This window comes from Lynx rufus, unplaced genomic scaffold (assembly GCF_022079265.1).
Source record: "Lynx rufus isolate CCGP_SWC_20201006 ecotype Redwood Valley unplaced genomic scaffold, mLynRuf1.p SCAF_18, whole genome shotgun sequence".
NCBI lineage: Eukaryota > Metazoa > Chordata > Mammalia > Carnivora > Felidae > Lynx > Lynx rufus.
Window position 1 is genome coordinate 3,650,117 of NW_025814832.1, and position 15,923 is coordinate 3,666,039.

Consider the following 15,923-nt stretch of genomic DNA (forward strand, 5'->3'; position numbering starts at 1 on the left):
TATATTTGTATTTGCTTTATCATCTGTGGGTCGCATCCCAGTGGGTTTAGATTTCATAGCGCGAAAAACAATATTAAAGGGCATCACAATCTCAAAACCATGGAAAATCGCTGAGTTATCTTGAAAGCCTGCAGAGAGGAGGGAGGCAGTTCATTTGCAGTTTTGTAGAGGGCCTTGGCAAAACAGTGTTGGTGCATAAGACTGACCTCAGTCATCCCCCTTAGTTAAGCCCACACAGTACATGCTGGGCTAAGCAGGAAACACTCACTGACTCCATGAAGCCCAGAATAGATAGTTTTCTTTGAACGAGCAGATGTCTTATTTGTAGAACCGTGGTAGTAGCTTCTGAGTGGGTGGGAAAGAGCGTGGTTCCAAATTCCCCTCAAATACAAGAACTTGGTCCTGACTAGAATCCAAGCAACAAGTTGCCATCGAAAACGCAGTGAATGGTCAGCTAAGGATGCCTCCGGGTAGAGCCTTTGGGAACATTTTGTGTGTGTGTCTGCACGAGCCCACCCACCCTAAGCCCTGGGCTTAATGATGCGGCCCCTCAGCTCCGCCTTACTGCCTCGAGCGCCCTTTAGGCTTCCGGTAAGGCTTAATGGGTCCATTCCCCAAGGCCAGAGTATTCGGGCTCCGGATCCAGCACGGAACGGCTGGGGCGCCCCGAGGGCTAGGAAGCGCGAGCCGGACGCGCTAGGGCGCCGGCGCCGCGTGGGCCGACCCCGGGCCGCGCGGAGGTGGGGCGGGGGCGCGAGCGGGATGGAGCTCGTCGTCCCTCCCCCGGGCGGGGCCTGCCCAGACGGCGCTGACTCAGCAACGCGAGGGGGAGTTTTGTCCCTCCGCGGACCCCGTTTCTCTGGGCTTCAGCCCTCCTCCGCCACCGGGCCGGTTCCCTCTTTCTGGCGTTCGGTGTGTGAGTGGCAGGTCCGGCAGCTGAGGCAGCGAGCCACAGTGTAACCCCGGCGTTCCCCTGAGAACCCCAAAACTACCGTTCCCCCAGCCGGGCGGTGTGGCCACCATGAACAACGCGGGTGAGGCGCCGCTCTTTCCCGCCGAGGCCCTGCCGGGGTCCTCTCGGGGGGGCTCAGCTGGGCCCCAGAGGCCCGGCGGCGGAGAGAACCGGGCCGGGGACCGGGGGCGATGGCGGGAATGGAGCGTTCTAGGCGGGCTGGAGCGGCCTTGGAGGGAGACAGCACTTGGAGGAGGTCGCCGGTAAGGGGCCTCTCCGTCGCAAGGGTCACCTCCGGCTGGTCTTCCGAAGTTAGAGCCAAGCTGTGGGAGCTCCGGATCAGCCCTCTTGAGCCCCCTTTTGATACTATCAATACCATTTGGTGTTCCAACAGGACTGAATTCGGAGAAGGTAGCTGCTCTGATTCAGAAACTGAACTCCGACCCTCAGTTCGTACTTGCCCAGAATGTTGGGACCACCCACGACCTGCTGGACATCTGCCTGAAGAGGGCCACGGTACAGGGTGCTCAGCATGTGTTCCAGCACGCTGTGACTCAGGAAGGCAAGCCAGTCACCAACCAAAAGAGCTCAGGTGAGGTCTCAAAACTCCTTGCACACTTTACTTAACCTTCCTGACAGTGCCCCATTTTGAGGTCTTAAGAATGGTACTGAGTAGAAGAAGTTTGCATTGAAAGAACTTGTAAATTTCCAGGGAACAGGCACAGGGAAAGGCAGGTCCAAGAACATTACCTTGTGACTTACTTTGGTCCTCTGTGGCTTGATGGTGTACTTGGCGTTGAGCATTAAAGTGACAAGTCATGTGTTTGAATGTAATTCACTGTATTCTGTCCTGAAGTTATGTGATTGTGGCCCAGTGTCTCGGAGATACATGTTTTTAGTACGAAACAGACCATGCAAAAATGTTCATGCTCTAGAAAACTCTCCAAAATGTTCTTGCCCTGAAGGCCATATACAAATGTATGGAGTGGAAAAGACACACGTAATTGTATCAAAATATCATCAAGTGTTTAAATAGGCCAAAAGTTACAGTTTGAGCAAATGTGCTAATGGGCTCAATTTCCACCAATAGACGGGTTTGTAATACAGAAAAATACTCAGTTCTCCTGCCTTACTGGTCAAGAGCTCTTGTTTTGCTGTCTAGCATGATTGTTTGAAAAGCAGCAATGTGAAAGATTGGTTAACCAGGAATCTAAATAAGGAGGACATTCTTATGGCAGAACTGTACTAAAAGGACTTTTAAAAGTCTATCCATTTAAAAACTAGTCCCAGTCGGGCGTCTGGGGCTCAGTGAGTTAAGCGTCTTACTTCGGCTCAGGTCATGATCTCCCGGTTCACAAGTTTGAGCCCCGTGTCAGACTGTGCTGATAGCTCAGAGCCTGGAGCCTGCTTTGGATTCTGTGTCTCCCTCTCTCTCTGCCCCCTTGCACTCTGTCTCCCTCTCTCTCAAAAATAAACAAACATTTAAAAAATAAGTAAAAAATAAAAACTACTCCCAGTGTATTTTGACAGAAAGCAGATCAGTGCTTGGTGAGAGCCAGTTAGAACTCAAAGTGTATGTTTAACATGGATATATTTTCTTGTATGGAAATCATAACTCTGTGATTTTTAGATGTTAAGGCCATGACCTTGCCATAATTAATATTTTGCTATAGTAAGAAGTGCTTGGGATGCAAGTGATCCAGTTAGTAATGTCACAGTGGTCCTACACAGTTTAGATTGCAGTGACCTCTTAGAGAAAAGCCTGGAAATGTGCCTCTGGAATAGATCAAGTCATATATTTTATAGTATCACTTTTATTTACAAGAGCTACAAATAGCATATGAGCTATGTAGTTTTCACAGTAACAGTACATACGGGGTTTTTTTTTTACTGGGAAATAATACAGTATATATGAGAGGGGTGGCATACAGACAGACCCAAGGTAAAAATGAGCTAAGTAATTAGTGGTTTTTGAAAAATACTATAGTTGCTTATTTTTTTTCTTTTTTTAAAAAAATGTTTATTAGCGAGAGCATGAGTGAGCAGGGGAGGGACAGAGAGAGAATCCCAGGCAGGCTCTGTGCTGTCAGCACAAACTCAGACTCAGGGCTCAATCTCACAAACTGTGAGATCATGACCTGAGCTAAAATCAAGAGTCAGACGTCCAACCAACTGAGCCACCCAGGTGCCCCTATTGTCATTTATTTTTAATTGTTTTTTCTTGTTACAAAATTATTGTTCTTCGATGTAGAATATTTGCAAAATACCAACAGGTACATATTTTTAAAGTCAGGTCTTTATTCTGTGTGTGTGTATATGTGTGTGTGTGTGTGTGTGTGTGTGTGTGTGTGTGTGTGTGTTTAATATAGGTGGATGCTTTACATATTGTTAGGTAACCTATCTACCTTTTTCATTTACCAATATAGCGGGAACATGCGTTTATAGCAGTAAAAAGATTACGCCCAGGAGTGCCTGGGTGGTTCAGTCAGTTAACCGTCCCATCTCTTTTTTTTTTTCTTTAATTTTTTTTAATGTTTATTTATTTATGAGAGAGAGAGAGAGAGAAAATGAGTGAGTGGGGGAGGGGCAGAGAGCGAGAAAGACAATCTGAATCTGAAGCAGGTTCCAGCCTCTGAGCTGTCAGCGCAAAGCCCAGTGTGGGGCTTGAACTCATTAACCGTGAGATCATGACCTAAACTGAAGTCAGATGCTTAACTGAGCCACCCAGGCACTGCGAGTATCCGTCCAACTCTTGATTTCAGCTCAGGTCATGATGCCAGGGTTGTGGGATTGAGCCCTGCATCCGGCTCCACCCTGCGTATGGAGCCTTCTTAACATTCTGTCTCTCTCCCTCTGCCCCCTCCCCCTCTCACTTGTGTGCGCTCACTCGCAAGCTCGCGCTCTCTCTCTCTCTCTCTCTCTCTCTCTCTCTCTCTCTCTCTTAAAAAAAAAAAAAAGTTATGCCAAATAAAGGTCAGGGGTTTTTCCCCCTGAATTTTCCTTTAGTAAAGAGAGTTACCTTATATTTGAGGCCTTACAGAGATCCTCATAATGAACACTTGTGGTTAATTTATTTTGAAGTAAAATACAATTTGGTAAGCACTTAACTCTGAAATGGCCTCAATCTGTGTTAGTTTGGGATGCGTGTAGAGATCATTTGATTGAATCAGTTTTTTAAAAATGCGAAAAATTTGAACATAATATATTCCTAGGATGTGACCTCACATGGAAATGTTGGATATCATTGTAAATAGATCTTTTAAAGATCACTTAAATCATTAAGGAAATGGTGACATTGTAAAGTTTGTGATTATCTACTTACTGAACAAATGAGAAATGTGATTGTATAATTGATGCTGGCATACGGTTTTCAGGGATAGCATGAAGGATAGATTTAAAACATTGCTGTGACTCAAACATACTAGATGGAAGAAAGATGAAGTGTTCCATTGAAAGAGTACATCTAATGATGGCAAAAGCACTGATACCAAAATGCAAGTGAAGATATGAATCAATGTGGAAATGACATATGTGAAAGTGGAAGAAACAGTGTTTCTACGTCAATTTATTAAATATCTGTATATATTTAAATTACTAAATTAAATATTATAGGTGGACAGTTACTATTTCGTCTATATTTTTCAGTGTCTGTATGATCCAGTTAGCCAAACAACTTTTTCTTTTTTTCCTGAAGATTTTAAGTAATCTCTATACCCGACGTGGGGCTTAAACTCACAACTCTGAGATCAAGAGTTGCACACTCTACCAACTGAGCCAGTCAGGTGTCCCAACAACCTTTTTTTAATTTGGGAGAATGGGGATTGACTTATGTTAGGGTCACCTTATATTGAAGCATACACTAAGTGTTCCAGATTAAAGGGTAGGAACTTTTTGTGGCACCCAGGTGGCTCAGTTGGTTGAGCATCTGACTTCGGCCCAGGTCATGATCTCATGGTTCGTGGGTTTGAGCTCCACACTGACAACGTGTATCCTGGTAGAGCCTGCTTTGGATTCTCTGTCTCATTCTCTCTCTGCCCCCTGGTCACTCGTGTCCACGCACATGCCCTCTCTCGCACTTGCTCTCTCTTTCTCTCTCACAAAAATAAATAAAACATTAAAAAAAGGTAGGGACTTTTTAAAATTTTTGCCATATATTGCCAATTTGCTGTCAGATATTTTGTACCTGTTTAGGTCTATATCCAGAGTGTACAATAATGCTGTTTCCCAAATCCTTCTCAATATTGGGCATTAGTAATTAAAAAATAATGTATCCCAACTTAACAGGTATCTTATGATAAACTTCAAAAAATGTTTCTTTGCCATTTATATCTTTTTCGGCCATTAAGTTATCTATCTATTCATGATCTCTGCTCACATCTCTCTAGCAGTATTTTCTTTTTCTAATGTGATTTTCTTAGTCGATTTGTATTGGGTTCTTTAAATGATATGTAAAGAGTTTTTTTCATATGTTAAGGACTTTAAGCCTTTGCGTATATATTTCAAATACTAATTCCGACCTTTCTTGTGTTTTTTTTTTTTTTTTAAGTTGATTTATTTAAGTAAACTCTACACCCAATGTGGGGTTTGAACTCACAACCCTAAGATCAAGAGTCACATACTCTTCCAACCGAGCCAGCCAGGCGCCCCTTGTTTTAATCTTTCTGTTCTTTCTGATTTAGTTTTAAATTGTGGAAGATCTTGTCATGCATTCAGTTTTAGGAAACAGGGATAGAACAATGTAATCTATGTGAACACTCATTCTAATTTCTTGGTTTGCTTTCTTGTTACAGGGCGATGCTGGATCTTTTCTTGTCTGAATGTTATGAGACTTCCATTCATGAAAAAATTAAATATTGAAGAATTTGAGTTTAGTCAATCTTATCTCTTTTTCTGGGACAAGGTATGGGATTGATCTTGCAAGGCTTTTTTTTTTCAGTATCAGCGTTGGTAGGGACTATCTCTTCATTTCTTGCTTTTCCAGTTATAGTCTGCCTTCCATTATAGATGGGACACCATTTATTCTGATTTCCAAAGTATCAAAGGTTGACTCTCTTCAAACACAGAACTGCTTTTGGTTGGTAGGTGGCTACTCTTTGCAATGAAATAATAAGTCTACTGACTCACCCTGATGCTTCCTTGTTTCTTTCTTAGCTTATTTAAAATTTTTTATTTTGTTTTTAATAATTTCCCCTTTGAGCATCTTTATTTAGGTTCTTTGGTCTTTCTACGGCCTAATTTCCCATCCAGGTAATACTTGTTAGAAAAACAGTAAATAAAAATTTCATTTCATTTTTTAATTTTTAAAGTGTATGTTATATAAGCATCCATGAGATGTTTATTGATTAAGACTTTGTTTCAGATTTTGTGTCTAAATAGAATAGTGCATTATTTTGGATAAACTATTGAACGTATCTACAGAAATATATGAAGAAACTTTAAATATGAAGCCAGATACTGATACTTAATTACCAACTTTAGTTTAAAAATACCTATTATGGTGTTAGGTCCAAAAATCCTGTTGTGTTGATAATGTCAATAAAAGTATTAGCTCTCTTTTCCTTTAATTTTATTTATCTTCTTTTACTCCAGGTTGAACGTTGTTATTTCTTCTTAAATGCTTTTGTGGACACAGCCCAGAAAAAAGAGCCCGAGGATGGTAGGCTGGTGCAGTATTTGCTTATGAATCCCGCAAATGATGGTGGACAGTGGGATATGCTTGTCAATATTGTTGGTAAGAGCATTTCTCTAATGGAACTGAAAGTCCGTATGATCAAGCAAGGCTCTGTAGGTGGGCGTGGGCCATTTCTTTGGTGGTTACGTACAGAGTAGAATTAGTCTCCCAGAAGGGTATACAGTTAGCTTAAGAACCTTTATCTTACACTCTCACCTATTAAGTACTTTTCTTAAATGAGAGGTAAGGAGGTAGGTACTGTGAAGAGCTGGTTGGAGATGGAATGGTTGTATTAAGTAGAACTGACTTTCTATGAAAAAGTTTATCTCTTGTCCATTGATGTGATCATAAAACTTTGAAACTGCAACTGTTTGAAAGTATTCTCGTTCGGGGCGCCTGGGTGGCTCAGTCGGTTAAGCGTCCGAATTCAGCTCAGGTCATGATCTCGCGGTCCGTGAGTTTGCGCCCCGCGTCGGGCTCTGTGCTGACCGCTCGGAGCCTGGAGCCTGTTTCGGATTCTGTGTTTCCCTCTCTCTCTGACCCTCCCCCATTCATGCTCTATCTTTCTCTGTCTCAAAAATAAATAAACGTTAAAAAAAAAAAATTTAGAAAGTATTCTCGTTCAAAAAGTTGTCTTTTGGGAAAACCTCATCATGCTGAGTGTTTTACAAAGTATAGGTAAAAAGAACAGAATTCAGTCTCAGATATATGGATAAATATGCAGATTTAATGTCCTGTTTATTAATATGAAGTATAAAATTAAGTTTTCTGATTTAGAATGGCCTATTCTTTAAGCAGTGGTTATTTTTGCCAAGGTTTCTAATGCTGGAGTATGCTTTTACCTTACTGAACACCAAAATTTGTTTTCTTTTAGAAAAATATGGTGTTGTCCCTAAGAAGTGCTTCCCTGAATCTTATACAACAGAGGCAACCAGAAGGATGAATGACATTCTGAATCACAAGGTGCAACATATGGAGCAGGGTGGGATTGAATTTAGTGCACATACCTTAAAGCTCTTAACTAATTTTCCAGGGCGATTCCTGGGCATTTCAGTGGACACAGTTTGTGTACAGGGAGCTATTCTGTGTCTGTCAAAGGCAACGTAGCTACATGTTAACTTAAAAATAATTGAGTTTAGAATGTTTTGTTTTATTTATTTTTTTCTTTTTAAAAACCTTCTACTTTTATTTCCATTGATTTAAATATTTTCTCATGGGTACTGAGGAAAGAAAATCCATGCTTAATATGGCTGTAAGTCCACTGGGTTCTATTGGAGGTGGGCTGGGACAAAAAAGTATTTGTGAGACTTTTCTTAAAGAGTATGTGGAGTTCTGAGGCATCCCCAAACCACATCAGTGTATTTACTCACTAAAGATTTTATGTAGTCATTGAACTGCTTTTTATTGCATGAGTTATCTTAATGAATCATTTTCTTCTCTACATAACCCATTTTCCCAAGGTGGGTTTTATATATATACATATATACCTACACATACACATACATATACGTTTGAGTAAACTCACAACCCTGAGATCAAGAGTCGCATGCTCTGCTGACCAAGCCAGCGAGGCGCCCCCCCCCCCCCCCCCCCCGCCCACCAAGGATGGTTATAAATCTTACAGGGATGCTACTCTACCAGACATCATTTTTTGACGACTGGGAGTCACAAGAATCTGTTCTCTTGATCTACGAGGCCGAAATTGGATTTGTCACCCCTGGGAGAAAGATGACGTTTTAAAATATAGATGTGTTTCCCCAATATTAGAAGTAGGTTATTTTCCACCCAGGAAACTGAGGATTCTTATCCACAGGCTAAAAGATCCTTAATAGTATATCATTGAATTTCATTTTAGGGGAGAGCAAGATCCTCTTTAGCACTGATAAGATTTCAGACTCACCTCTATCTTAGGTACTTTCAAAATTGAAAACAACAAAAATGAAAACTATCGGGTGGTTGGCATAGCCATTGTTATAATAGTTTGGCAGAGAAAGAGAAGTGAATAATCTGTAAAATTCTAAATAAAAATCTACTGAAGTGACTGAGTAGCATAATCATCTTAAGTCTCCTGCTTTTCCTAAGGGTGATAGGTGCTATGGAATCAGATGTGTTCCTCATCCAGGCACATACTGTCACAGAGGGTACCATCAGTTGCATAGCAGGAACGGTTGCATCTAGAATTCTTTGGGAATAATCAATTGTTTTTTTACCCTTTAGGGATAGTGTTTTTGGCTATGTGTTTTAAGTGGACCGGTTGGGGAAAAATATATATGTTTATGAACTTTGCTCTGGGGCTTGGCCTATTTACGCTTTAAAAGAACTAGCAGTGATCTGCTAGGCGCATTCACAGTTGAAGTTGGGTAACGATTTGGAGTACTGAATAAGTTTCTGTCATAGATGAGAGAATTCTGTATACGACTACGGAACCTGGTACACAGTGGAGCAACCAAAGGAGAAATCTCAGCCACGCAGGATGTCATGATGGAGGAGGTAAAAACAATTATTTGGATTTTTTGTACCATTCTAAAGAGCTCTCAGAATATTTCCATCTGTTAAACTGATGAGGAAGCATAACCGTTGCAGTAAATGTAGAATTGAATAGAAAATTGCTTATTTTACGGCTGAAAAAACTGAGGTGTAAACTTTGCATTTTAATATGAGACTTGCACTTATATCTTCTAATTCTCAATTTAATATTCTTTATAATTCTTTTACTCATTTCATAAGGCACTAGGGATACAAAAATAGAGAAGACATAGTCTGTACAAAAAGCTCAATCTGTTAGAAAAAGAAACACATGAATAGTTATGGTAAATCTTATGCTAGAGGTGTGTAAAAAAGGATTTGGTGGTCCTAAATGAGGGAGTGACTAATTCAGTGAGCAGAAGGTTTCATGGGGAAAATACTTGAACCAGCTCTTGAAAGAGCTGTAGGAATTTACTGGATGGATAATTGGGAAGACCATTCCAGACAAAGAGAATTGCATGTATGGTGGCATGAACAGAAGTAGAATCTTCAAAGAGTAGCATAGCTGAAATATAACCTTTTGTGAGTGTGATTGGTAGTAAATTAAGCTAGAAAGGCATAGCTATGAGGGATCTTAGGTAGATGCCAGGCTTTTGGCTTTACTTTGTAAGAGTAAAGATGGGAAACTCTTGATGCTTATATCAGTTAAAATAATGTATGTGTAAACGTTTTAGTAAACTTAAAAAGCATGAAATGAATATTAGGTGGTAATACTGTCAAGAGAGTTAATCTTTACTACTTAATGTTAATCTTTAATTACATAATGCAGCTGGATATGTGTAAAAGTATGAATTACTTTGAGAAAAGAACAAACATTACTAGGAATCACTCAACTAATAGTCTCTTCAAAACTTTATGTAGAATTAAAATGGCCTTATTTTTTCACTGCCATGGATAAAACTAATACTTCACTTGTGGTTTTTTTTGAATTTTATTTATTTGTTTATTTTTTAATTTTATGTTAGAGAGTGAGAGCACGAGCTGGGGAGAAGGGCAGAGGGAGAGAGAGACATTCCCAAGCAGTCTCCACACTCGATGTGGAGCCTGACGGGGGGGGGGGGGGGGGGGCTCCATCCCACAACGCTGGGATCGCAACCCAAGCCAAAATCAAGACATTCAACTGACGTAGCCACCCAGGCACCCCTCCTTTGAATTTTAGGCGGAAAAGTATAGTTGAGAGTATGGTCTCTGGAGTCAGATTGTCTGAGTTCTAATCTTTTCATTATTTAACAGATGTGTGACCTGGAACAGGTTCCTTTAGCTCTCAAATCTGTTCAGGTGTAAAATGTCTAACCCAATGCTTAACGCAGTAACCTGTCTTAGGTTCAGTTTGGGATTCAAAATGTATTCCTCATTGGATTTTTGTGGGGATCAAATAAGGAATTAAATACAAGAATGCAAGGTATAGTGCCTGGCACACAGCGGTTGTCCAGTAAGTGTTAGTTCTCTTCCAGCTTAGAATGATCTCTCTTGTTGAGGCCATATTTCCTGCATAAATTGCTTTCCATTTATGATTATAGTAAAATGGTGGGGTATAGTAAGAATGAAAATTCTGTAAATAGTTATGGAAAAGAGCCCAGATAATATTTCTTATAGATCATAAGCAACCTATTGGCTTTTGTTGTTTGTATTAATGATCTTCTAAATAATGTACCTAAGATTCATGTCATGACCCTGAGATTGGCTGATAAGAATTAGGACAGATATATTTCACATACCTTTCTTTCCCTGCTCCTACCTCAAAAAATGAGTAAAATACCACCTTACTGAGTCCTGAGTGTGGATGTTTTATAAGATTATTTACCTCATGATTCTACGTAAACTGTTGACTACAGAATTCTCTGTAGTAGGTCTTTAGATTTTTACAATCCCCCAACCCCCTTTTTATTGATCCTGACTCTTTGGTAATGAAGAGTCTAGCTATGATTTTAAAACCACAAATTAGTACCTATGATTTGCCTAGCCTTGTAGGCACATCAAAATAATGACTTAATCAACAACCATGAAGCTCAGATAGCTTTGAATGAAATGTTTTTATGCTAAATGCATTATTTAGAGAAGTGCAGGTTGCTTGTTGTGATGACAAACAAGGCAGACCCATTTTGGAAACGTAGTCACCTTCATTGCAATGTTTTCTTGGTGTGTCTACTCATTCTTTTAGCCTCTAGATATCCTAAGGATTATTAACGTACTCTTCACCAAAATTCTGTTTAAAATAAAACATAAAACAAAGACTAGAAACAGTATTTATCAATGCCATGAAAAGAGACAGGAAGCCATTATGATTCACCTAAGAAATTCTATAGCAGTGGCTCTCAGCTCTTAAAAACAGAATGTAGGCTGGGGTGCCTGGGTGGCTAAGTTGTTTGAGCGTCCGACTTCGGCTCAGGTCTTGATCTCACGGTCTGTGAGTTCGAGCCCCGCGTCGGGCTCTGTGCTGACAGCTCGGAGCCTGGAGCCTGCTTCGGATTCTGTGTTTCCCTCTCTCTCTCTCTCTCTCTCTCTGCCCCTCCCACACTCATGCTCTGTCTCTCTCTGTCTCAGAAATAAGTAAACATTAAAAAAAATTTTTTTTTTTTTTGAAGAAAAAAATAGAATATAGGCCTGGGCTTGCTCCAGATGTGCAAGAGATCAGTTTCCCTGAGACTGGAGCCTAATTATCTACATTTTTATTTTTTTATTTTAAAGACTACTTTGAATAAAAACGTTTTTTATTAGTCTTTTACTATTTTATTATTATTTTGAGAGAGAGAGTGTTAGTGGAGGAGAGGGAAGAGAGAGGTGGGGGTAGAGAGAATCTTAAGCAGGCTCCATGTTCAGTGTGGAGCCCAACATGGGGCTCTATCCCACGACCCTGGGATCATGACCTGAGCCAAAATCAAGAGTCAGAATTTCAACTCACAGAGCTACCCAGGTGCCCCAAAAAGTATTTTTTTAAATCAGAAATATAAAAAGGTGTACAGTGAAAAGTCTTCTTCCCATTCTGTTCTCCGTCCTTTTAGTTCCCACACACCTCCCAACCAGTTTTATTAGTTTCTGTTATTATATTAGCTGTCAGTTATCCTTCCTGACTGAGATCTTTTTTTTTTTTTTTACAATCCAATCTGAATTTATATTATTTTCCTCCTCCTTGTAGAGATGTTAGTATATTACTCATATTGTTCTACACAGTTGTTTGTTTTTTTTTAAGAATACGTCTTGGTAATCTTTCTATATTGATACATAAAGAGTTTCTACATTTTAAAAAGTATTTGCATAGAATTCTATTGAATAGATGTACCATAATTAATTTGGTCCTTAGTAATGGACGCTCTGATTTTTCAAGCTTCTATTAAAAATACAGTAAATGATCTTGTGCTTACATAATTTTGCATATATGCATGTATACTTGTAGATTATATTTCTAGAAGTAGAATTTTTTTGTTTTGTTTTTAAAGTTTATTTATCTGAGAAAGAAAGAGAAAGAGAGCAAGCGCAGGAGAGGCAGAGAGAGAGAATCCCACGCAGGCTCCGCACTTCAATGGAGCCCGATGTGGGGCTTGAACCCATGAACTGAGATCCATGACCTGAGCCGAAGTCAGATGCTTAACAAACTGAGTCACCCAGGTGCCCCTAGAATTTTTTTTAAAGATAACTTTACACCCAGTGTGTGCTTGAACTCATGACCCTGAGATCAGGAGTTGTATGCTCTACCAGCTGAGCCAGCCAGGTGCCCCAAGAATAATTTTTGAGTCAGAAAAAATACACATTTGTTTGTAATTTGAATATGCCAAATTATCCTCTTTGGGATTATACCAGTTTATACTCTCATCAGCAATATCTGATAGAACTTATTTCCCTTTAGTTAGATCAAGGCAATATATCTATCAATTGAATACTTACCACTCTGATAGGTAAGTAGTTGATAGGTAAACAATCTGATAGGTAAAAGGAGTTTTAATTTATATTTATCTCATTGTAGTTTTAATTTATATTTTCTTACTCTGAATGGAGCTAAGCATCATTTCTGTGAACTGTCAATTCATATCTTTAACTTGTTTTCTTTGTCTTTTGTCAATTTCTAGATACTCTTTACATGTTATAGAAATTAGCCCTTTTTGATATGAATTGTAATTTTTTTCCTAGTTGTTTATGTATGATATGCTTTTTTGTTATGCAGAATTTTTTACTTGTATATAATCAAATTTGAAAGCTTTTACATTTTTAATTAGAAAGGCTTTTCTTGGGGTGCCTGGGTGGCTCAGTCGGTTAAGCGTCCAGTTTCATCTCAGGTCATGATCTCATGATTCACAGGTTTGGGCTCCTTGTCAGGCTCTGTGCTGACATCTCAGAGCCTGGAACCTGCTTCATGGATTCTGTCTCCCTCTCTCTCTGCCCCTCCCCTGCTTGTACTCTGTCTCCCTTTCTCTCAAAAATAAATAAAACATTTTTAAAAAAGGCTTTTCTCACTCTAATTATAAAAGAATTCTTCCATTTTTCTTCTAATATTTATGGGGTTTTGATTTTTGTATTTGAATCTCTAATCCATTTAGAACTTATCCTGGTGTGGGGTATGAGGTATGGATCTAACTTTTTTCCCCACGTTTTTCCTGAAAATACCCCTTAATTTGAGATGCTTTATCGTTCTAAAGCCTCTGGACTTTAAGTTCTGTTCTATTAGTCTGTTTATTCATTTGCTAATAACTCTGTGTTTTAGTTACTGAAGCTTCTTAATAGTGTTGTAATATTTGCGAAGCTAGTTCCATCTCATTCTTATTGTTCTCTGGCTAATTTTGATTTGGCATCTAATTAAGGCATCTGTACTTAAAATTTTTTTTTTAATGTTTATTTTTGACAAAGAGAGCATGAGCTGGGGGGGTGCATAGAGAGAGGGAGAGACAGAATCGGAAGCAGGCTCCAGGCTCTGAGCTGTCAGCACAGAGCCTGATGTGGGGTTCAGACTCACAGACTGCGAGACCATGACCTGAGCTGAAGTCAGACACTCAACTAACTGAGTCACCCAGGTGCCCCTAGGCATCTGTACTTTTAAAAGCTTCTGGTTAAGATCCACTGCTGCAAAGAAATAACATTTTCTAGTATGGCCTTCTCTTCTGGGTTCTGGAAGAGAAAAGGGAATTATTCTTTTGATGGCCGTGGAGGACATCTCTAACACTGAATAAGGGACTAACCTCCCATTAGTTCTTAAAGGTTCTTAAAGGAAACAGATAATGTTCACATACTATGTGTCCCTTTTTACTAAATAGACATAATCAGGAAAACCAATAAGTACTTAAACCGAAGACTCTAGGGCACCTGGGTGGCTCAGTCAGTTAAGCGTCCAACTTGGGCTCAGGTCATGATCTTACAGTTTGTGAGTTCAAGCCCCATGTCAGGATCTGCACTGACAGCATCATGCCTACTTTGGATTCTGTCTCCCTCTGTCTCTGCCCCTTCTCCGCTCACAGTCTCTCTCTCGCTCTCTCTCTCAAAAATAAATAAACATTAAAAAAAATAAAAATAAAGACTCTAATAGTTAAAATTCTCAAGTAATATTAACTAAATATGTAAATTCAGGCAGTCTCTTTTAAGTATTCTGAGCTGAAAGTCAGTTGACTATATTTCTTTAGAGGTGATAATTTCACATCTCCAAACAATATAAAATCCTTAGTTAAAATGGAGATTAACTGTGTATCATGTTTGCTTACAACCCTAAATACATTTTTACAACCTTATCTATCATGAAAATCAAATATAATGACTTATTCCTTAGCTTGTGAACTGTCATCATTTAAATATCTTTATTGGATCTCAAGTCACATTTCTCTTTTTAGCCCAATGAGGATCAGAATTATTTTGAAAATAAACCTTCATTTCTTCTATCTTAGTGGATATTATAAAAAGAAGGACAAAAGCCCGGGAACATGCTTTCTTCTTTTTAAAGTAGATCAAAAAACTTTTAGTCCTCCTCTTCACTTGAAAGAATGTTCGAAATTGCTTGCTGAGTCAGACTTCGATCCATCTGGTTCAAGGTTCTATTTTTCTTTCTTTCTTTCTTTCTTTCTTTCTTTCTTTCTTTCTTTCTTTCTCTTTCTTTCTTTCTTTCTTTCTTTCTTTCTTTCTTTTTCTTTCTTTCTTTCTTTCTCTTTCTTTCTTTCTTTCTTTCTCTTTCTTTCTTTCTTTCTTTCTCTTTCTTTCTTTCTTTCTTTCTTTCTTTTTAATTAATTAATTTAGAGAGAGACAAAGGCAGCATGAATGGGAGAGGGGCAGAGAGAGAGAGACAGGGAGAATCCCAAGCAGGCTCCACACTCTCAGCACAGAGCCTGACATGGGTCTCATACTCAGGGAACCATGAGATCATGATGTGAGCTGAAACCAAGAGTCGGATGCTTAACCAACTGAGCCACCCAGACTCCCCAAGGTTCTCTTTCTGATAGTAGCACCCAGGAGGCATATTGTGTGAAGCATTCTGGAGCTACACAGCATTCAGTCAAATATTTCTCAGTGCCTGGTATGTGGAAGGAGTTACAGATAATACAAGTGGCTTACGTTTAGTAGGGGAATAAAATAAATTACAAAGCAAAGCAAACTAAATGTCTTAAGAGATATGCAAACATATCTAACTCCAAAGATAGAATTGCTGTGTCTTATTTGGGAGATCAAGAAAGGTTTCCTGGAGAAAGTTGCATTTGAGATGTGGTTTGAATGAAGTGAGTTTGGAGTGAAAAGCATTCTAGACATGCTCAAGGCAGATTTGTTGGGTGATGAGTGGGGTAGTACCTAGAGTCTTAGGGAGGA

The 15,923-nt window shown here is 39.5% G+C and overlaps 1 protein-coding gene across 1 annotated transcript in view; it reads left to right on the plus strand.

Moving 5' to 3' along the window:
• Positions 1–899: 899 nt before the first annotated feature.
• The window catches only part of BLMH (bleomycin hydrolase), a 46,761-nt gene continuing 31,737 nt past the window's right edge, over positions 900–15,923 (plus strand). Inside the window, exons 1-6 of the mRNA XM_047080680.1 lie at positions 900–1,034; positions 1,347–1,544; positions 5,743–5,852; positions 6,542–6,683; positions 7,498–7,586; positions 9,021–9,113. Of these exons, the coding sequence (XP_046936636.1) occupies positions 1,022–1,034; positions 1,347–1,544; positions 5,743–5,852; positions 6,542–6,683; positions 7,498–7,586; positions 9,021–9,113 (645 nt within the window). The 5' untranslated portion in view covers positions 900–1,021. The remainder of the gene's footprint in view (positions 1,035–1,346; positions 1,545–5,742; positions 5,853–6,541; positions 6,684–7,497; positions 7,587–9,020; positions 9,114–15,923) is intronic.